The 23410-nt window shown below is 35.3% G+C and overlaps 2 protein-coding genes across 3 annotated transcripts in view; both read right to left on the bottom strand.

Moving 5' to 3' along the window:
• The window catches only part of LOC134537718 (egalitarian protein homolog), a 31337-nt gene extending 26161 nt beyond the window's left edge, over nucleotides 1–5176 (bottom strand). The window contains exon 1 of the mRNA XM_063378462.1: nucleotides 3356–5176. Coding sequence (XP_063234532.1) covers nucleotides 3356–4804 — 1449 coding nt within the window. The 5' untranslated portion in view covers nucleotides 4805–5176. The remainder of the gene's footprint in view (nucleotides 1–3355) is intronic.
• A 7146-nt stretch (nucleotides 5177–12322) lies between these two features.
• Nucleotides 12323–23205, bottom strand: LOC134537717 (mesencephalic astrocyte-derived neurotrophic factor homolog). Of its 2 annotated transcripts, none has more exons than XM_063378459.1 (5): nucleotides 23000–23205; nucleotides 22078–22185; nucleotides 18665–18789; nucleotides 13555–13696; nucleotides 12323–12752 (listed from the first exon to the last, which is right to left on the bottom strand). In XM_063378459.1, the coding sequence occupies exons 2-5, from the start codon at nucleotides 22169–22171 to the stop codon at nucleotides 12586–12588; spliced, it is 528 nt and encodes a 175-aa protein (XP_063234529.1). In that variant the 5' UTR covers nucleotides 22172–22185; nucleotides 23000–23205; the 3' UTR covers nucleotides 12323–12585. The 2 variants fall into 2 exon arrangements, with proteins under 2 accessions (XP_063234529.1, XP_063234531.1); XM_063378461.1 differs by having other exon boundaries at nucleotides 23094–23205.
• Nucleotides 23206–23410: the final 205 nt, after the last annotated feature.

The following is a 23410-nucleotide window of genomic DNA, read 5'->3' as shown; positions in this document are numbered from 1 at the left end:
CCAACCTATTTTTGAGTTACTCCCATTACCCTCAATGATCCTGTAAAAAAGGATTGAGACATTACAAGAATTTCATTATGTACCTGATAACAAGTGGCATATTTTTATTATGGTTTGAGTCGTGCCGTGTTCCACATAGAATGGCGTTCAGCTGAATGTCAATTGTGTTGGGAAATGTAGAACGCAAGTGTATCAAACTATGTAGTTATTGAACATGTTACTGAATTTTACTGATGATGAGTTAAAAAGTTTTTCTGTTCCATATTTTTTAATTCATTAAAATGTAAACATTTACTATGCAGATATCTTTATGTAATGTATTTGATTGGTTTTGCAATTTTTTTTTATTTGATCAATTTTAATTCAGGGTTTAAGGCCTTGCAGATTCTTGTTGCCATTTTAAAATTATTTTTGTCATTTCATGGTAGATGTCATGGTGAACTGTGGTGCATTTTATAATGATTCTGCCCAGCATTTATTGTGTAAACTGGTGTGAAACTGGAAATTTATTTTCATTGATTTAATGCTGCTACAGATAATTTTTTTTGGAGGAATGTTATGTTTGCATTGTCTGCAAAAGAAGTTAATTTTTAAAGCATTATGTATGTTACAAAAATATGTATAGTAGTAATTTAAGAATAAAAATGAAATCTCAGAAAAATTTGTTCTCTATTCCCATCCCCTCCCCAGAAGAGTAGTTTTTTGCAAGTACACGCGATCACAACTCAACTAACTGTTTAAAATACGGTAAAATTTATTCCAACGGTTGATTAGATACAGTTAAGTGGCACTTAAAATTTTCTGAAATCATGGAATCAACACACATTTTTCTGTTCCACTAGATTATAGAAAACTCAGTAGGTACATAGTTATCAACGGCCTTGAAGTTGGAAAAACTGTGTGATTTAGCTACTGAAAATAGTAAATACGTATTGTCAAATAATTATTAGAATAGATGTAGGTAATTTACTCACTACAGCAATTTAACAGTTTTCACTTAAATATTTTTCTCATTTTTAATCTTTTTTCTTGCATGAATTCCATGACATCACCCTCCCCACTATTTAGTGTTTTTAAAATCTTGTAGGTAATTTTTTTTCTTCTGTTTTATCTAAAGAAATTTATAATACTCAAAAATAGAACCATTTTAATCCCCTCCCCCCCTCCTCCTCCAAACAAGGGAAAGCAGTGACTTTAAGGTATTGACAAAATTTTATTGATTTATGAATTATATTCTAGGATTAAAGTTTTATGACATCACCTACAAGTTACATACTTCTTAGTTCATACTAGTTCCAAACATAGAAGATATTTACTTTTAAGGTTCTTACAACCATTAAACAAAAACTTACTGGACTGCAATTAAATGTTTATTACGTCTGGTTAGTTGCATCTAAAATACCTACATTAAGCTTAAAAGTACTGTCAAATTACCAAAAGTCTCACAATTTTTTTAAAAAATTCTGACTGAACTTTGCAAAATTATGATTGTAGATTGAAAAAAAAAAATCCTTTTTATTTGGCTTAGTATCATAATTCATTATTATGACAATTTTTTTTATGTACAGGATCTTCTGATGTACTGAATTAAAGTAAACATCATGTACTACAGGATCAAGCAATCAGGATCTTTCGATGTACAGCAATCATCATGTGCCACAGGATCATGCCATCAGGATCAAGCCTTCAGGACTCAGGGATCAACTTCCATATATGAAACGGAAGAATTAGCATATTTTTAATTATCTATAGTTGGCTATGGTTGTGCTAAATAAACAGATACACGATCGTAGGTAAACACAGGATAATGTAAGCTTTAAACTGTTATTTTTCACGAACCAGCAGGAATTAAGAAACCATGTTTTCAGGGTAAATTTACGAACGTCTCTAGTACTATAAAAAAGTATTTTCTTTTTTCTTTTTACTTTTTGTTCCATGAAGCCGCGATGTCCAATGCTGGTATAGTAATTAAGATATAAAATATTATTTTTCACAAACTAGTAGGAACTAAGAAACCATCCCTTCAGGATAAATTTAGGGACATGTGTAGTGTGTGAAAACTATGTTTACCAATTTTTTCTTTCCATTTTAAACGACGTTCGATAATTACCTGTATTTGGATACAGCCAGTATTTCAAGTGTAGCTAATCTACCTAACCAACCATTGATACTATTTTTCATTATTTCAACTGTAGCTAACTTAACAAAACATTTAAATATATAAACTATTAGTTAACTACATGCAATATCGTAAAGCCCTTTCATAAAGTGATTCCAAAAATGTTACAAACTAAGAAAAAAGGGTAAATATGTACAGTCGCGGTAGATGCCAAAAAAAATGCTAAAAATCCGAAAACACTTTTATTCTGTGCTCTTTCACTTCCTCTTTTCAAATCAACCGGCGGAGATAAGAAATTCCAAATACTTCATGAGATATCGAATTTTTTAATTTAGCAATACAATGCCCATTTAACCCTTCGAACGTCGCCATTTTTTATTTTGACGTGTGTTAGTGAATGCGTAATAAATAAAATGGTCGATTAGGTCAGGTCAGTTACATTATAAATACTTTCAAACTAAGCGTACATTAAAAATAATGTGAATTTAATTTAATGGTTCTTTAGTTTTAAATTATTTATAATGTAACTGACCTGACCTAACAAAACCCGGACAAATGATGAACATTAACAACTCACGTAATTTTTTTTTACTTATTACTTGCGCAACAATATACAAATAAAAAAAATAATACTTTAAAATTAGAAACGTTAAAAACTCACCTAAGTTGGAGGCGGGTACATTTCCTTTGTCACTATAAGGAAATGATGTAGTCGTTCACGGCAGAAGTTGACCGATTAATTAAACATTGTATTGAACAATAAATCAATAAATAATCAAGTATTGGTTCATTTGAATACTGACCAATCACGGAATAAATAATCACCTATTGGTTCATTTGAATACTGGCCAATCACGGAACAGTCACGTGACAAAATTGTCCAATAAGAAATATGATACTCGTAAACAAGAAACCTTATTATCTAGGACAAGAAACAATGGTGATCGCCGCATACTACGCAGGTATTGTGATGAAAATTAAAAAATTCGATATCTCCTAAAGTATTTGGAATTTCTTACCTCCGCCGGTTGATTTGAAAAGAGGAAGTGAAAGAGCACAGAAAAAAGTATTTTCAGATTTTTAGCATTTTTTTTGGCATCTACCGCGACTCTACATATTTACAGAAAAAAGCATTTATATTTATATCCTATTTTTTAAGCGCCACTCTCGTTGACAATTACCATTAAATCTATTACAATTTAAATCTAAAATTCAAACCAACTTCTTATGACTTACCTTTGTCACAAGTTCAGACTCCAGTAATCTCTGCAGACCGCCCATAGTTACGAGTGATGGACATGTCACCAGGTCAAATATGAATGCCTGCCCAGTCACAGTTCCAAACTGGAAGAGAGTTAACTGTCCTTTCACGCCGAGGTTGATGCCTTCGCAATCGAAAGACACTGCAACAGGATTTCCAGGCTTTGCCCTGGACAATATGTCATCAACTATTTGCAGGCACTCCTTGGGGTTCACCACGACCCGCGTTGACTGGAACACCCTCACTTTCCAGTTCTCTCCAGCTGATGAGCTGTTGTTAGCGAGCGCTGCCGCTGCATAGTTGCGATCTTTCTCTGTGTTGTCTGCGAGCGTCTTCATAACCAGGCTATTTATCCTCTGCTTCAAAGATTGGTTTTGCAAACCAACTGGCACATTTGGAACAGTGGTGCTAGCAGGAGTTGGCGGTGGAGTCTCAACAGATGGCGATGGAAAGTTATTGTTTACGTTGCTGACAGAGGATATGTTACTATTAGTATTGTTGTTATTGTTGTTGTTGTTGCAATTAACATATGACAATGTAATGGTGCTGGGAGACGTAGTTCTAACACCTGGTTGATGACTAGGTGAAACTTGTGAACGTTGAGATGGTTCACAAGGTTTTATCCCCCGGGATGAAATTAACGTGACAAGGTTCGCCTGAACATGGAAGGCATCTGAGTACATCTTTAAGAAAGTATTTAGATCCTGCGGAGTTTTGAAAATACAAGCCCAATCATCTTTCGGGAACTGAGTTACAACAAACTGAAACAGCTGATCAACAAGAATTGGGCCATTGATCTCCAAACATTCAGCAAAGAAAGCAAGCAATCGATAAGTCACCTGCGGATCAATTTGAACTTGCTCAAGCTCATGGAAGGGCTGTGGTTCTTGTCCTTCATATTCCTTCAAAATGACAGTCTCTTCCTTTACAACGAAGTTATCCGGGAAACGACACAAGAAATCCCTAAATTCCTTCACATGTTGACCCGATATATGACGAACTTCAGGTGATGCCTGAGAACGATGACCCAGTAAGCTCTTAATTGGTACCTCTGTACCAACACCATATTGAATTAGCTTGTTAGAAAAATACTCAACCGCCTCTTGGGCGTAGTCTCTTTTATTGCCTACGTACTTCAAACTTCCGCTGCCGTTGCTGTCCACGTCGTCAGAGTTCACCGTGTTGAAAGCATTTACATAAACATAATCTCCATCTATGGAAAACAAAGAAGGGTACTGGGCTAGAAATTTCTTCAAACCAGATTGAGACCCTCCAGCAATCTGCCGCATTTCTTTCGTGAAGCCCTTGGATCCAAATTGACAGCTAAGGTCATGAAGGGTTCTGGGGCCTCCCTTGTCCATCAGTCTTTCAAGGAAAAACAATAACGTCATGTTTCTTACCAGCTCGTACTCGGTGCTATCCATGTTTTGGCACAACAAATTTTTTTGTGTTCAAGTAATAAATAAAAGTTTCGCGGTCTTTTTCTCCACACTAAAAAGTTTTGATACCCAGTAAAACTTCGTTGGAAGTCCTTTTAAAAGGACTTCGTGAAATTAGGGCACCATGTTAGAAGACATATTGCATTCCTTAACTTCGACCAGCATATCCAACCAACAAACTAAAAAGGCTCTCAAGCTCTCTGCCAAAATAATATACTTACATATGAAAATCATTTCTAAAGTCCTAAATAAATGAATGATATAGCATGGGTTTGCATTTAATAATATTTACAGGTTTTCTATTTCTATTTCACATCAAACAAAAATAAACCAATCTTTTCAATGTCACCAACCTTCGAAGGTATACATCAACGTTACGTCGTTAGTAAACAATGCACAATCAATTGTAATTGACATAATACAAACATTACACATGGCACGAAATGAAATGTGTTGACGTGTCGGTGTTTTCATGATTGCAATGCTAGACGAAGAATATGACTGTTTGTGATATGGTTTGAGTTTTATAGTTTGTAGTAAGTTTTATTGCTAGAGAATATTTTCATCAAAGCATTGACAGTAGGGTAAGTTTACTTTATTATGTCACTAGTGTACTTATTATATTATATTATATTATTATTACTTAACCTGCAATTGGGCTTTCACCCGGTGGCAAGAACTCCCACTCACTCCCCTCTCCCCCCCCCCTCCATCAGCTTTCTCCTCAGCTCCCTCCCATCCCTGACCTCCACCATTTCCTCCCCCAGCCCATTCCACTCCCTCCCCGTCCTCACCAGGAAGGTGTTCCGCCCTCTCTCTGTCCGCCTCCACACCCTCTGGAGCTTACATCTGTGGTCTCTTCGTCCTCTGTACTCCCCTCTATGTACTTTGCTTCCCAATTGCCCCCATCCCCCTTCCCCCTTCAGCACCTTGAACATCCTGACCAACCTTTCCACTCTTCTTCTCCTCTGTAACGTTTCCCACCCCAACTCCTTAATCATTTCCGTTGGGCTATGCAGTTTCCCATCCTGCCCCTCCCTCCTTCTCCACATTCCCATCACCCACCTAGCCGCTCTGCGCTGCACCCCTTCCAGCTCCTTCACCTCAGTCACCAGGTAGGGGTCCCAGACCGCCGCCGCATACTCCAACATTGGCCTGACCAATGTGGAGTATGCCTTCTCCTTTGTCCTCCTCCCAGCTCCCTGCAGGGTCCTACCAAGCAACCCCAGCGCCTGCCTTCCCCTCCTGACCACCCCCTCTATGTGCTCCGCCCATCCTAGGTCATTTTTCAGTGTCACCCCCAGGTACTTATATCCTGCTGCCTCTCTTATCTCCTGCCCCTTCCAGTAATATACATTTCGTGTGACTTTCCTCCTCTTTGTAAATCTGACAACTTTTGTCTTACCAACATTCAAGGACATTCCATTTTTCTCCGTCCATTGCTCCAACCTTATCAAGTCCTCTGCTAAACATCCCCCTTCCCCCACAACCTCATACACTACACAGTCATCTGCAAATAGCCTCCATCTGGCTTTCATGCCCTCCCCCAGATCGTTTATCATAATTGTGAACAACAGAGGCCCCAGCACACTCCCCTGTGGCACCCCCGACGTCACTTCCCCCTCCTCGGAGCTTTCCTCACCCACTCTCACTCTTTGTCTTCTATTCCTCAGGAAATCACCCACCCAGTTTACCACCCTTCCATCCCTCACCAGCAACTCAACCTTTTCCATTAACCTCCTATGGGGGACCTTATCAAACGCCTTTTCAAAATCTATAAAGATTGCATCTATCTGCTTCCCCCCGTCCACCGCTTCCACCAGGTCTTCCAACAGCCCAGCCATCTGGGTCTCGCATGAGAACCCCATCCTGAATCCATGCTGCCTGTTATCCACCCACCCCAGATCTTCCATTTCCCCCTTTACGTACCTTCCTACCAACCTCTCCATCACTTTTCCTACACAGGACGTCAAACTGACCGGCCTGTAACTTCCTGGCTCCGCCTTATCATTTCCCCCCTTGTAGATGGGAACTACCACTGCCTCCTTCCATTCCATTGGTAGTTTCCCCTCCTCCAGAGACTGCTTGAAAACCTCCAACAGGTACTTCCCAATCTCCCTATCACCCAACTTCAAATGACTATTCCCTATACCATCTGGCCCAGCTGCCTTTCTCCCTTTCAACCTCCTGATCACCTTAATTACATCTGTCAGTCGCAGCTCAAAGGCCTTCCTGCCCATTAAACTGTCGTCCTCTTTACCCTCCCATGCCTCCCCCTTTGTAAATACTGCCAGATATTGCTCCTGCAGTAAGTCTGCCTTTTCCCTGTCCTCTGTATATTCCTGCCCCCCTCCTCCTCGGAGAACCCCTATTCCCTCCTCACCCTTCACTCTTCTTATGTATCTGTAGAGCTCCGTCCCATTTACCGTCCCCCCTTCCCCCATCAGCTGTTCCATGTAAGCATCCCTTGCTTCCCGCGATTTCCTCCCTAGTTCCTTCCCAAGCGCCTTCATTTCCGCCTCTATCTCCTCTCCCCCAAGCTTCCTTGCCCTCGCATGCAGCCTCCTACATTTCCTTTTCAACACTTTCAACTCCCTTCCATAGTAGGGAGGGTCACCTCCTTGGCCTACCCTCCTCTGAGGTACAAAACGTGTAGCCATCTGCAGCAGAATATTTCTTAAGGCAGCCCATCTACCTTCGAGGTCCTCTATATCTACCCATCTACTGTATTCCCCCTTCAGGAATGCCTCTGCCCCCACTCTATCAGCCTTACCCCAACAGTTTACCACGTTTCCCCTCCTTACCCTTTTCTCCCTCCAGCCCACGTCTAACTCCACTACTGGGATCCTGTGATCACTGATGCCCTCCATTACCACACTTCCCCTGACCGCCTCCATTGGTCTCACAAGTACCACATCCAACAGGTTCCCGTCATCCTGCTACTTATTTAAGCTCGGTATACTAAATACCGTACAAAAGTTGATAAAACCAACATGTTTAAGGATTTTTGTATAAGCTTTTGTTGGCCTCGGTAGAGTTCGGGAGGCTGAAGCGAGCTGGGGACAGGCTGCAAAGGATGGCTTAGAATTTGGTGGAGGGATACCATTTGTGGAAGCAACAAAGGGTATAGAAGAAGAGGTTATGGATTTATTACTTTAGGAGTACCACAAAAAAAAAGTTAAAACACCTGAAAATGGATTTATTCAGTTCTTTGTTCTAGCTATAATCATTCTATGGAGGTGCATTCCGATATTTCAAGAACTTCACATGTAATTAACCATTTTAATGTTCAGCTTCGGCCCTCAGAGCCGGACAGCCACACAGGGCCCAGCGCAGATAATGTTTTTATTTTATTTTTATTTGCTTTGGTTGTAAAGTAACCTGTGAAAGATAAGAACTTAAATGGGGAAAAAAAAAGGGGGAAAAAAATTAAATTGGTACTAGCATATATTTAAAAGTTCTGGTCAACACATTTAGATATGTATCAAATTATGATTTCATAATAGAAAAACATATAATGCTATGATTTAAATGAAATTTGATCATAAATTTATAAAACCAATCTAAAGGTAATTTTTTGAAAATTTCTTAATTTGAATAATCAAAACCATAGTTGAAATTGTTGGCTTAAAAACATTGTTTTAAAGAGTTTATATTTCAAATTTTCCGGGCCTTTTCTCTTGGGACGTTTCTCTCAGTTGGGATGCACTAATAGTGCAGTGCATTTGCACTGTTCGTGGCAATAAGTCTTGAAGCTGGAGCCAGTGCGCTGCGCTATTAGTCCATCTGCCTTACAGCAGCGTCGTGAGGGAGAGAGGCACTGGCCCTGTATCTCTATTCACTGGCAGATAACTTCTTCGTAGAGGGCTTCGAGAAGCTTGTGTTAAGATATGACAAATGCTGCGATCATTTTGGCGATTATGTAGAAAAATAAGTAAGATACTGCTGAACTTTGGGTGGTAAAATTATTAGGTATGTTATGTAAATTTTTTTTATATAGCTCATCGGAGGTTGAGAAAAAAAACAGTCATCGTATATGTAATCCGAATTACAATAAAATAATTTGGTACCATCTGGAGCCAGGAGGATAGTGGGTAGTGTAACTATTGAATTTTTTAATGTGTAACAGATAAAAACAAGTTTTCTAGTTTTTTTAAACTATAGTAATTATATTAATGTGGCACTTTCAGTAAAATACTCGGGTGAAACTACTTTTCTTTATTTTCTGCCTGGCTATGCAGTGAAAGGTTTGTTTCCAGGTCTGGATGGACTGTACATGTGTTACAGGGCAGCGCTGCGATGACGAAGTTAATGGAATGGTTGTTTGCGGCAATCCTGCTCCTGGGGGCGTGGGCTGCCGCCTTGTCGTGGCAGTTGAAGTCCGACCACCCAGAGGAGAACCTGCACGTCATCCTAGTGCTTCCTCTCGTGGTTCTCGTTTTGTTTGGGGTCAGTCGGTGCTGTCGGGGTTCCTACACTCTCACATCAGATCATTTCAACGAGTTTACTCTCACCAGTCTATCTGGCAAAATAACAGATTATGATGAAATAAAATTTACTATCAGAACACATTTTGACAAACATGCATATATGCAGTTTCAGCTGTTATCATTTTGATCAAAACCGCCAGTCTGATAAAGATTATGAATATATTTGCTGGGTAAAACTTTGAAATGATACATTATTGATTGTGATTAAACTGAAGACTAGGCATGTAGATATTTTATCCTACTTAATTCAATGATCTAATTTTAATGAAAAACATACAGATTAGTAGCAATAGCAAAATAATTGATGGGTAAAGTACATTATGTTTTAAAATATTATGATATGGCATGAAAAATTACTGATACTGTTACTTAGATTTTTACAACTTTCCTGTGTTTTCGAGGTTTTGAAGACACTTTTTCAATTCCCCCTAATTTTTTTCCTGTCTGCGGGAACTGTGGTTGTGTAACTTACTGCTCACTCCACATCTGCCTCGTTTGTCTTATAACCTGTAGTGTCAACTAACTTTATATCGCCTTTTTTTTTTATTTGGACTTAAACACCTCACTGACATCAAGGTCATTAGTTAGTAGCTCACAGTGACATGAGAGACATTAGTAAACATTTGGTCATGACCTTCTAAAAGGAACCGTCCCGGCATTTGCCTGGCATGTTTGGGAAAACCGAAAGCAGAGTGGCTGTTCTGGCATTTAAACCAGAGTCCTCTGGAATGTTCCAGTGTCTTCCCACTGCACACCTCGCTCCACATTGGCAGAGTGATGTTTTACTAGTTACGTCATTGGGGTCGCACAAGGACGGAGCAAAGGTGGCACGCGGCAGTAGGGGAAACGTCCACATTTCCCATTAGCCAAAATACCTGGTTTTAGCGAGTAATCTGACCACCAGCCACTATGGTTTTTTTACATTCCCTAGACAAATTTAGCATTGTTTATTAAGTTATTTTGTCATGTTTAATTAAATTAATTTTGAAAAAATAGCTTTTATTTATGATTAACAGCTTCTTTGTACGCCTAGGATAAAATTATAATAATAGAAACATTAATTCAAATATTTTCATAGTTTGGTCATTTGCACAAATTATGTAAATTGGTAATTGTCTACAACTAGAGCATAAATTTGATGTAAGAATTAATCAGATACTACTGTTTTTATGGTGTGTATGTTTTGTTATAGTTGTACGCTGCAATGGTTGTATTGTGGAGGGTGTACACATTCAACGACTGTGAAGAAGCTGCGAAAGAATTGCAACAGGTAATAAAAATAGTATAGGAAAACCTTTGTGTGTCAGTTAGTCGTAGTTATTAGCTCACAGTAAGTCTTGAAGGTGCTGGTAGTGAACATCTTTTAACCAAGGCTCTTCAGTTTCCATGTTGCTCTGTCTAGTTGTAAATATGCAATGTTGCCAAGTGTAGGGAACACGGGTGTCTTATTTGCGGTGAGCCCGTCATGGGGGAATCCTACGACCAATCAAAAAACTCATGTTGTGCTGAGATAAAATATATGCATGCTAGTTTACGTATCATCCCGGTTTCTTGGACGCAGACACAAGAAATTGTAATAACAAAATTTGTGGAGTGTCTTGATATATAGGTGGATGCTAGTTTCAAGCAAGAAAATGTTAGGCATCATGGTGACTTGGTGCCTGGGATTTGTAGATAAAAGTATACCGTTTTCTTTAAAGTGCATTTATGGGCTCTTTTTTTTTTTTTTATCACATGATTTGTGTTAAAAGCCTGGGCATCGTTTAACCGTAGGTATATGACATTGCAACTGACATTGTGTAACTTAACTCTGCGTGCATGCTTACTGAAATAAAATAACATTTTATACCAGTAAAGACATTAAACTGAATGGAATATACATAGTTATATATGTAAATTTATGATATATTGAGTGCAAAATATTTGCTAAATGTGTTTTGTATGTATAGATTCCTTTGCTGTTTCAATTTGCTTATTTTATAAACTAATGCAAAAAACTTTTGAGAACTTCCTAAGCGTGTCAAGTGAGGATAGTTACACATCTGATTTACATGTTTGTGATCTTGCACTATTCTACGAATGTTTAGAAAATCACTTTGTACATTGTTGGTTTTTTTGTCAATTAAGTATAAATTTGGGTCATAATTTTTTTCCTGCAGCAAATCCTGCAAGCCAAAGAAGAACTACAAGCAAAAGGCTTCAAGTTCAATGACTATTGAAAAACATCTGGTGGACTCTCAACGCATATCATTCCAGAGTGGAGCATCCTCTTTTCTGTTAGGGAATGCTGGAACTTCAGTTAACTAGACAATTTATATTGTAAACATATACACAGAATTACGTATGCACATCTGTGTATATGTATAAAACTTTACGACTGTGTTTGAAGCATCGGGCATCTGTATGGCTACGGGAGCAGTTGTGAAGGATCTTTCATGTTAGGATGTCACTGCTGTAACATGGATCTAGAAACTTCATTGTAAATTTTAGGATTTTAAGTTCCTGTTTAGTAAAAGGTGGGTTATTTTGTAGCCCCACTCCATATGCCTGTTTTCTTTTTTTTTAAAGATGATGTTACAAACTTGTGTGATTTGAGAAAGCATTTCAGCTAAACTCATGATAGCATTGCTGTAACATAACTGATGTAATTTGGACTGTAATATTGAAAAATTTCTTTTCCTCATATTTTTCCTGTATCCTATAATAAATGTCTTTTCTCTACTGTATGATTGAAATTTAAGGCCTCAGTTATTTTTCTTAAGAGTGCTGTGGAAGTGATGTTAAGTTCCTAAAATGAACTTACTTTATATTCAGTAATTTGCAACATTTGTTGTTAAGTGATGAGTAATAAAAACCAGGAAAGGTTTAATTTTAAATTAAATATATAAATATATATATATATATATATATATATAAATATATATATATATATATATATATATATATATATATATATATATATATATATATATATATATATACACATACATACACACACACACACACACAGAAATTATTGCTACAAAATTTATTTTGTTAATAACTTTCAAAATAAAACACACTCATGCAGATATAAATTACAACATTGAACACTGCATAAACAATGTGATCGTGGTTGAAACATGCTGTGCACCACTTTTATCCCTCCTTAATTTAACACGAAATTCGACAGGGTAGAAGGAACTGAATCAACACTCATCCTTTCCCGCCTGGTCCAGCCAGTCGCTGCAATAAGTTACGTCGCACTCCACTCTCTCACGTGCCCTGCCGGGCAACTCAGAGTTCATTGCGCATGTACTGTGGCTTCAGCTCTTCTATCCTCTTGATGAAGTCTGTCTTCTCTATGCAGCCTTCGCAGGTTTCATCCCAGTCGCTCAGGATCTTACGCAAGTCCCGCACCTTTAGCTTCTTCAGGTCAACTGTCTTCAAATCAATTGTTTTGTCTGTAACCGACAACATAAATCAGATGAATGCCCTAAAATATTCAACCAAAAAGAGACCGTTATGTACTTTTTAATGAAAATTTTCTCAGACCTATGCTATTGCTAGTCAACGATTCCATTAGGTATGTTTTAATGTTCTTGAAAAACTATAAATAATTACTACATATAGTTCAAAAAATTCCTTTGAACACTATACCCTCTAATAATTTTATCTCTATTTTGTATCTATTGAACAAGAAACAATACACCAAGAAAAAAAATTTGTGGCTTTCAACAACTACTTTTTGATATTCAAATGTATGTTTTCTGAGGCCAGAAAAAAAAACAACAACATTAAATAAAGAGAGCAACACAAAAAAAATAATGTAAATCTTAAAATCATCAGATGTACAAGCAAACAGAACATGCAGCAAAACAAAATGCTAATGCTTGTCTCATTTAGTTTTGGTTATTTCTGCCATTCATGCTTGGTGACCAAATAAATCCATTCATGTATTCACGTTAGCCACTTCATGAGACAGTATTTTGCTGACGCACATTCCACTGCAGTTCCTAAAAGATATACAATTTTTTTTTTTATTATTTATGTTTTTTTGTCTTGTCAACGCCACTTTATAAGAATGATAAACACAATAATACAGTTCAAATAAATCTGAGAAGGAATCGGCAATGCCCTTGAGCATGTAATAAGTAATTATCCATGAAGTGATCTCTGGATCAACCGGGTATTAAACCCGGGTCCTCCCAAACATGAGTCCAGCTTTGTGCCTTAAGCATAAAGTGGCGTGTGCGGGGCCCTCACCGTATCTCAAGTCACAGATTTGGGAGTCTTTCTTCTTGAGCTTCTCGCACACCTTGTCGGCTGGCATGGACCAGGACAGAGGCTTGGACAACTCCCCCAGTATTCCTGTAGCACTCTCCTCCAGGCCTCCCAGGTAGTAGCACTGCAAAAAATCCGCATACCAGTCATGATAATGAAGTAAAATGTATTATCGCAATTACCTCCTTACAGCAATATGCACTAAAATGCAAAGGTTTTACACAACCACCTACCAGGCTTTGCACCTCTTTTGACATTACATGCAACTGCACAAACATTAATTTCTTTTTTAAAAGAGGGTTAGAATTTTAGTCTTAATCGACATGAAGAGTTCGTACAAATTTAAACTGTTGCTACCATATAATTTTCAACTTTGCAAATAATTTTTTTTAAGTGAAAAATGTAAAATTTTTGTTATGTTTTTCTTATGAATACAAATACTATAGTTATTATTAGCACACAAACTACCGTGTTTTCTCGCATAATCGTCGCACATTTTATTCTAAAATCAAGTTTGAAAAGTAGGGGTGCGACGGTTATGCAGAAAAAAAATTTTGTTAGGTAAAGTTATTCATAAAAACAAAACCCATTCATGGAAAAGTACGTTTATTTAAAAAAAGGTTGAGTATACAAGGGCATGCCAAACAATTGATATTAATAATTCATTAAACAAAAACCATTCTTCAACTTTAAATAGAAAAACCAAACTGTAACGCCAACGCAAGCCACTTGAATCTGTGACATGAACCAATGCGTAATTATTGCCGTAGTACACATTTACCACGAAAGAATGCGGGCCATCAAATGTAGTTAACTCGGCACTCAACAGAGAGCACGCGTTGTATGCACTCGGCGATATATTGATATTCGACTACGTGCGCTCGATCTATACGGGAAGCAACACAACCAAACACGAATGATGCCAACTAGTGCTGGCTACATGTTCATAAGCGGTACACCGCGGCGACGCAGACGATCAGAAAAAGATAATAACGTTTAAAAAGTCTTTAAAAGAAAATTTACACGTCAGAAAACTTCGTATTTCCGTTAATTAAATAAGCAAGTGGTAATTTCTGAATAAATATTAGATTTCTACTTTAAAATACATTGTTTTATACAGAAAAGATACCTACACAAAGCGCTCGGCATCTAATAGCGGGACCAAAAACATGCGACGATACACAAGTTTTTTTATCCCAATTTTGACGGCCAAAAATATAGGTGCGACGATTATGCGAGTGCGACAATTATGCAATAAAAGAGGGTGTGTATGTCTAATTTACCAGAAACCATGTATTTACGTGCTGCAGAGTTACAGTGACACCTCATTAAAAAAACCTGTTAAACCTCATTAATACAAAACTGAAGGAACCATAATTTTAGCATTTTGTAATAACAAGGTTTGTATTAACCAAATTATTGGGAAATCATCACGACAAAAAAATTTATTTAACTTCAACTACCAAAGATTACAATGCAATATTCCAATAATTGCAATGTATGATTGTTACTTTTATGTTTTGCAATCATTTTACAATACAACACATACTCAAAATTCAGGTTATGACAAACATGCGTGAACAAAAGAAAATACCAGAATGTTTTACCATAGATTATATAAACTTCTTCGTATGTACAATTACGATTACTAATATCAACAAGGTATAGAGTACCTTCCTTTTAGTTTTCAGTTTACAAAATGGTGTCTTTTCTAGTTTAGTTACTAACATCGCCGCTGAAGTTACACTTTTCATCCTGTATTTCAACCATTTTGCACTGTAGGATACATACATACATCTTTGGAGGAAAGTTTGTTATTTTATGGTAGGTAACGAAAGCATGATTGTTTTTAAACTTCGACAGTGAAATTCTTATTAACCATCAACTAAAGCTTGTAATCAGCAACTTCAGGGATCAAAACAACTTTGTAATTAATATTAACATATTTTGTATTAAAGGTACTGAATAACATAGGAAAGCATACTTTATTTTCCAGGACTGTGAAAGTACTTCACATAAACGAGAATTTCACACTAAGCGGATTCATATTAATATTTAATTACTGTACATAAAAATTATAGTGCTAAGTAATATGTTTTAACACAAAAGTACGGCTATTATGTAATACAAAGTTGTTTCTGTTCACAGGTAAAAACAATTTAATGTAGTAAAGAATGGTTAGTTCAAATATCCCAAAATAATGCCAAGAAACTGTGAGGTTTCAACTATACTGAAGCAATTGCTTTGGTACATTGTAGATTGGGGGGAAAATCTAGGAAATTTTGTTCTTCCAAAATGGTGGTTGTATGTCTATTTGTAGGCAATTTCTAGACCTTTGGTTTATTCTTCCATCTAAAATCCTTTTAAAGAGTGATATAGTAGAAATATTTTTTTTGAGCAACAATAAGTGTAGCCAACCTAAAATTGCATATTACAATCCCCTACAAAAATACATTTGCTGTGGTATAAAACCGTGTGCAAGTTTTAACTTTATTAAAAATTTTATTTATATATTAAGTATATGAAAATTGAGAATGAATGTGACAAAATTAGATGGTCCTTTCAGGTTTGTATTAGAGGTTTGACTATATTTCAGTTTCATAGACCACCAGGATTCATTTGAAAAATATAAAAAGCTGAAAATGCTCCTGTATAGCTAAAATGTTTCAAGACTCACTAGCCAAACTGGACCAGAAGTGGTTTTGGTGGAAGAAGAAAAAAATTCTCAAAAAAAAAAAAAAAGATCATATAATATACATACTGCCACAGAACAATACCTTAGCAGAACCTAAAACTGCAAGTTCGTTTGTTATATAGGCAAACTAAACAGGTCTTCTTGCTGTTAACGGATTATTATTAAAACTGCTAAACTTTGCACACTTTCGAACGAAGATACTTTGTAGCTGTAAAAGAGATACATATCAAGGATCCAAGTGTATCCCTTGATCCTTATGGCATGATCCTGGACATAACAAAAACTTATAAAATAAAAATGAATTATGATCGTAAAATGTATACGCAAGAAAAAATTTCCAAAAGACCTGACATGATTTGTTTGTATTATAATATCTGAGTTTTTGATATGTCCAGTATCTTTCGACATACTAAATTAAAACGGCAGCAACAGCAAGCATCATGTACCATAGGATCAATATTTACAGGATCATGCCTTCAGGATCAAGGGATAAACTTGGTTAAGTGATACAGAATGATTACCCAAATAATGCTTTATCAGTAACAAACATGTCTTATAACCTATAAGGTACACAGTCAAAATGGTTTAAGTGTGAAACATACAAAATATTGTCTAGTCTGGGTGGTCTCTTGTGCCAAATATACATTTGTCTTTATAATGTTTCTGAAAACTGAAAAAAAAAATTGAATCCTGTTACCATACAGTCTTTTACATGGTTTTGTTTACAAAACATGCTATAGTTTTATTTTCAAATAATTTTTCCAGATAGCTATAAATACCTGTAGCAGAAATTAAATAATACCTAGTTCAAAGAATTATATATTTTTTTCACTTGTGGGTAAAACAAGTTTGTAACAGTATCTACAATAGTCTTCAAAAGATTAAACAAGAAAAATATTTTCTCAAATTTTCTGCATCAGGATCTTACAATCATGTTGTAAGGTAATCTTATTTTTATCTTTAGGTTGGGACATTGGTTGAAGAAATTGAATTACAGTAGAACCTCATTTTTACGTACTCAGGATTTACGAATTCCAGCGACAACTTTTTTTGCACTGTTTTTTTCCCTAATTACTAATGTATTACTTGCCCCCTTTATGTGAAAGCATTTCCCGTGATTTAAGTTGCAACCGTGCAGCATTTACTAGCAAACCATTAAAAAGGTTTAGACATAACAATAAAAGTTGATTACAAATAGTGTTAAGTTTATTTATTATACCTTACCTACTGCATGTGCATGTAGTCATGGCCGTTTCGTTTGCCATTGTAAACAATGTGCATTTTTTTGTGCCATTTGCCATTGTGAACCATACTGCCATCAACCAAAACTTATGTGACATGAACATAAAAATTAAGTTAATTTTGATCTCTCCCCTTTAAACTTTAATGTCTTATGAATGAAAATTAAGATGTATGTTTTTTTTTACATAACTAACAGTGGATTACTGTGCCCTTATTAAAATTTAAAGCAATGTACAAATACCTTTACATATGGCACCTTCGTGCATGTTCGGCGATATTCATTTTAACTTGGCAGCACTGAATTTCCAAACATTGCACCTGAATCATTTTTTCCTAACCATGAACAATCGTGAAAGTACTTGTGTCCGTCTAATAGAATTGTTTCCGATAAAAATCTGAAATTAGCTGAATTTTATCACGCAATTATTAATAATGTCCAAAAATGAATTGTGTAAGAAAATGTCACTATAAAAAGTGGACAGTTTGAGATGCTTCAACATTCACATCTCTTACTCATGAACCGAAATTTTCATGTACATCTTTAAACAATTAATGCAAGATTTGATGGATTTTATTGTTTTCACCATGTGAGAATGAAATTCTAGTTAATATTAAAAATTAAGCATCTGTGACATTTTATTTATTGTGTATATTTGCTTAATGTTTCTCATCATAGTGAAAATAAATAAATAAATAAATAAATATAACTAGTCCTTTGTGATATGTGAAAACGAAGTTCTACTGTAACTACAAAATGAAAACAAGAGAGTGAGTCACTTGGACAAAGGTCGCAGACGAAGACGTAGCTTGGGTGGTCTCAAGCCATGTCTTCCGCGGGGCTAACTTTGTCGCGTGGCAAGTCGATAGACAGTGCCGAAGTGTGGTGTGGATGCCTTCATGTGACTACAGGTGACCTGCAACTTGTATCTGCAATGAAATGTCGAGCGACACATGGAAACAGGTGTAGCCAGTACAATCAACAAGATGCTCGACAAGTTCTGGTGTAGCAGCAGCTTCACATTACCACGCTGCGAATCCTACTACTAAATATCTTATTACACTTACCAATATTAGGTACATATCAATGATTTCCTCTCACATTAAGTCAGCAATAGTTTAACAATTGTATACAACTGAAAAATTATTAGTACTCACAAATCTATTTTCTTTGCTTTTTGTAGTTTTACAAAATTTCCTGAAGTCTCTCTCAATTTTCTTTGGATCAGACCTTACAGCATCAGTGAGGGTATTGCTGAATTTTTCAACAAATGTAATGCACACTGAAACAAAAATTTTATACTATAAAAATATAAATGTATTTGGATTAACAATTTGTGCAGACACTTAAATTTTTTTAACCATAAATGATGTTAATTTTAAGTTTATTTTTTTTCAGGTTTTTAAATTTTTTTTTTGATAGGCAAACTTTTGAAAAAATTAACTGTTTTCAAAAGTAGTGTTACAAAATAAATAATTGAAAAAAAAAAGGTTACCATCAAGAAAAGGGGTACATGAAAAAATATGTATTTCTTTATATTCCTAACATGCATATATTTTTTTAGTTCCTAAGATTTTTATAATTAACCTATAAAAGGACATGGATATGTTACAAATAGTTTACCACTGATTAATGGTTTTGATGGTTGATAGGCTATGTTAATTAAATATAAACTATGGTAAAAAAATGTAAACACCTGGTTTGGTTAAGTTAGCCACATTTAAAATGCTGAAAATAGTGTAGACAGTTTTAATGGTTGGTTGAGAATTACTTATTTCTGAAATATTCATACCGAAGGGCTTTTACGTATAGTAAAAATAAAAATCAGAAAATATATTTTCTAAACACAGAGATATTCCTATATATTAACCCTGAAAACAGCCTTTCTACATTCCTACTGGTTTTTGAGAAATCACAGGTGATAGGTTTCATTACAATACCTGTGAATTTAAAAGGCTACCGCCAATTTTTGCTTTCTTGTGTGGGTCAGTGTGTGTATATGATTTGGAGAAATTGAGTTAATTTGTGAAAACGGTCAATTACATCAGGTTAACAACATAAAAAAATTACTTTAAAACAATTTGGACAGTTGGTTGGGTTAGTATAACTACATTAAAAATACTTAGAAATCATGTGGATGGTTGCATAGGTCAAGATAGCTACATCTTAAATTTGTAATTCCTATGCCATTATTAAAATATTTTACAGTATTTTTAAAGAAGCTATACTAACCCAACCAACCATCCACAATGTTTTGAAGTATTTTTAATGTAGCTAACCTAACGTAACTGACCATTCTCACGATTTAACTAACGTTCTCTGAATCGTATAAATACACCCACACGGGAAAGCAAAAAATGGCGGTGGCCACATCAATCAATGTGGGAATGAAATGAAACACAAATGTAAAAAGTCAGAGCTACTTTAGTGTACAAAATGCTATACTGAGAGCAAATAACCCACGTCTCAAATTCAACTTTAATTTTTTGCTCCCATTAGAATCATTTTTTACTACGTGATCCGAATTACTACTTTAAATGCAAATGTCAGAAAACAAAGATTCAGTAATGCAATTAGTTATTTACAAAAACTATAAACAGAAAAATATAATATTAAGATTTACCTTGTAACTGTAACACTATCATCATATCAATTACTTTATCAAAACAATACCACTGCTTACTAAATTTCTCCAAAACAAACATACAGACCCACACAGAAAAGAAGAAAATAACCACGGCCGCATCAATGCACACATTTTTTAATGTAAGCTATGAACAGTGATTTCTCAAAAACCAGTAGGAATATAGAAACACTATTTTCAGGGTAAATAGAAAAAAGTATATTAGAAATGTTATTTTTACTTTACGTAAAAGTCCCTCTGTAAGCATATTACCCTCATTTTTAATATAACTAGCCTAATATGACCAACAACAACATTATTTAAAGTATTTTTAATGTAGTTTAGCTAACTTACCATTAAAATGATAAAATTCCCTATTTCCCATATTCAAATGCTTTTTTTACAGAATGATTAAAAAAAAGCCATGAATTAAAAAAAAACTTTCATACACCTTTAATTTTGATCAAAATAAATATGGCTAACATTTTAAAATTAATGATTAAACATACAACTTGTCCCCAAAATTGGTTTTATAAGTGCACAAGATAGAATAAAATTATTCAAACTGCAAAAGATTTATTTGTCTTTACTTAGATCTCCTACATCTGCAAGAAAAGGTACTTAAAAAGCTAGTTAGCTAGAGTTAATCTAAGTACTTGTTCTATCATGCTAAAACTCATTTTGGTAAATATGTATTGTACGGATTAGCGCCAAAAAAAATCGTACAAATATGAAATAACTTTCATTATATGCTATCTTACGTCCTCTTTTCAGAACCGCCTGCGGAGATAAAAAATTCCAATTACTTTAGGAGATATCGAATTTTTTAATCTTCATTTTTTGGCGATTTTTTTAAAAAAATTTTTTAAAAATCCGAAAATACCTTTATTCTGTGCTATTAAACTTCCTCTTTTCATTAAACCCGGCTGAGATAAGAAATTCCAAATACTTTTGGAGATATCGAATTTTTTAATTTTCATCCTGTGCACTCATGCGGCGATAACTGTTGCTTGTTTACAAGTATGATTTTTTTTTGCGATGTTCCCGAACGGAGAAAGCTAAGATGCACATAAAGTTCTGCCATTCCCGATTACACCCGAACAATTCACCTTCGGCCAACCTCGGGTTTATTTATTAATATTTATATTTCTCTGTTTATTTTAATGTAGCTATACTAACCTAACTAACCATCCAAAGGGTTTTAAAGTGTTTTAATGTAGCTAACCTATCCGACCACTTTTAATATTTCAATTCATTTTTCCTGCGCAAAAATAAATAAATCCCGAGGTTGGCCGAAGGTGAATATTCGGGTGTAATCGGGAATGGCAGAACTTTATGTGGATCCTAGGACTCTCACGTGGACGAATACATCATGTAAAAAGAAACTTACGTGAGTTTATTCTGTTCATCCTTTGTCCCGGTTTGTTAGGTCAGGTCAGCTACATTATAAATACTTTAAAACTAAACAACCAATAAAATTAATTTTATTATTTTTAATGTCCGTTCAGTTTCAAAGTATTTATAATGTAGCTGACCTGACCTAATCTACCTTTGTCCCATTTTGTTAGGTCAGGTCAGTTACATTATAAATACTTAAAACTATACAACATGTAAAATAAATTGATATTATTTTTAATTTCCGTTTATTTTAAAGTATTTATAATGTAACTAACCTTACCTAATGGAAAATTTCTGTTATTTAGACATTCACGCGCACACGGCAAAATATAAAATGGCGATGCTCAAATTATTACACACGTCTGGTATAGCAAAATAAGAACGGCCATATCTCCAAAAGTATTTGGAATTTTTTATCTCCGCAGGCGGTTGTGAAAAGAGGACGTAAGATAGCATATAATGAAAGTTATTTCATATTTGTAAGATTTTTTTTGGCGCTAATCCGTACAATACATATTTACCCTCATTTTGTCACAGCCATAATTGTACCTTCACAATCTTCTTTTTTTAGTGAGAGGACATCAGTGATCCCAAAGAAACAACACAATACTGCAACCAACACAAATATTTGTAGAGATACCATTGCAAAGTTGTTTCCTGAAACAAACCAATGCACACAGTCAACAGATAACAGGAATATTTTCAGTAAGCATTCACACTTAAATTTTATATTAAATCAAAAAGATCTATAGATGTTATACAAAAGGCATTCATTACCTGTTCTAATAAGTTAAATTCCAACACTTGCACTTTATGTTACCAAGTTAAATTTTGTGGGCTACGGATAGGGTTTTAGAAAGTAATTACTAGGGTTCAAACTAGCTGAAATATTAATTACATTAAGAGGCAGCAGAATAGAGGTAGCTTGTCTTTCACCATTTTGAGTTCAGTGTGATTGCCAGCAGATCAAAGTCATTTTCGTAAAACTGAAATGTGGCAGATATTGATGTTTTTTTTTTCTGAGCACTGCTGTTTCCACATTCTTTGCATTCTGATACTGCTGAACTGAGGTCGGTGAACTTGAGGAATATCCAATACATAAATCCCTGCTATTAATATTATTTCAATTAAATGAATGCATACAAACAAATACCCAGAACTAGCTAACACACTACCAAAAGTGGTGTGGAATAAAAATAACATTTAATCAAAGTTAGTAGCTTTGTTGTGGCAGGAAACACGTACTTATTTTTCTAAAAGATATACCCGAATGGAGAAAATGCAAGAACGCACTAACTAAGCTCTTAGTTAAAATACCAACCCGTAGGGAAACTTTTAATTACTCCGCTCGTAATATAAACAAGGAAAACTTATAGGTGAATTTTAATCCCGGCCTTTTATACACACTAGTCACACACAAAGAGGTTACGAACTTTAATTAAGAAAAAGGTAATTATAAGTTGTTGCTCACCTTCCAATGCAACAAGCTTAAAAGCAACAATGTGCTGTGAACGTAATATATAACTGACTACTATCAAAAAGTACAGTGCACACTTGAAACTTACAAGTTTTTTTAACAATCTGACCAATTTTGTATACAGTATCCAGTTGTCATTCTGAAATTAAACCAGTTGGCGAAATCTCATTGGTCCAGGTTTCTCAAACATAATTTCCTATGAAAACGATAGCTATCGATAATATAACTAATTATATATTATTCTAATTGTTTTGTTGATATATTAAAACCAAAATTTAATAATTTATAAAAACACTAAAAAATATAAAGTGGTGTTTTTGTTTGACAAGTATAATTTACATCGCATATTTAAGGAGGATTAAGCACCTTCTTGCAATTTTTATTGGCCACCGCTGCATATAGTTA

Source organism: Bacillus rossius, chromosome 12, assembly GCF_032445375.1.
Source record: "Bacillus rossius redtenbacheri isolate Brsri chromosome 12, Brsri_v3, whole genome shotgun sequence".
Classification (NCBI taxonomy): Eukaryota; Metazoa; Arthropoda; class Insecta; order Phasmatodea; family Bacillidae; genus Bacillus; species Bacillus rossius.
Note: the sequence above shows the minus strand (reverse complement) of the source record. Positions and strands in the feature narration are given on the sequence as shown.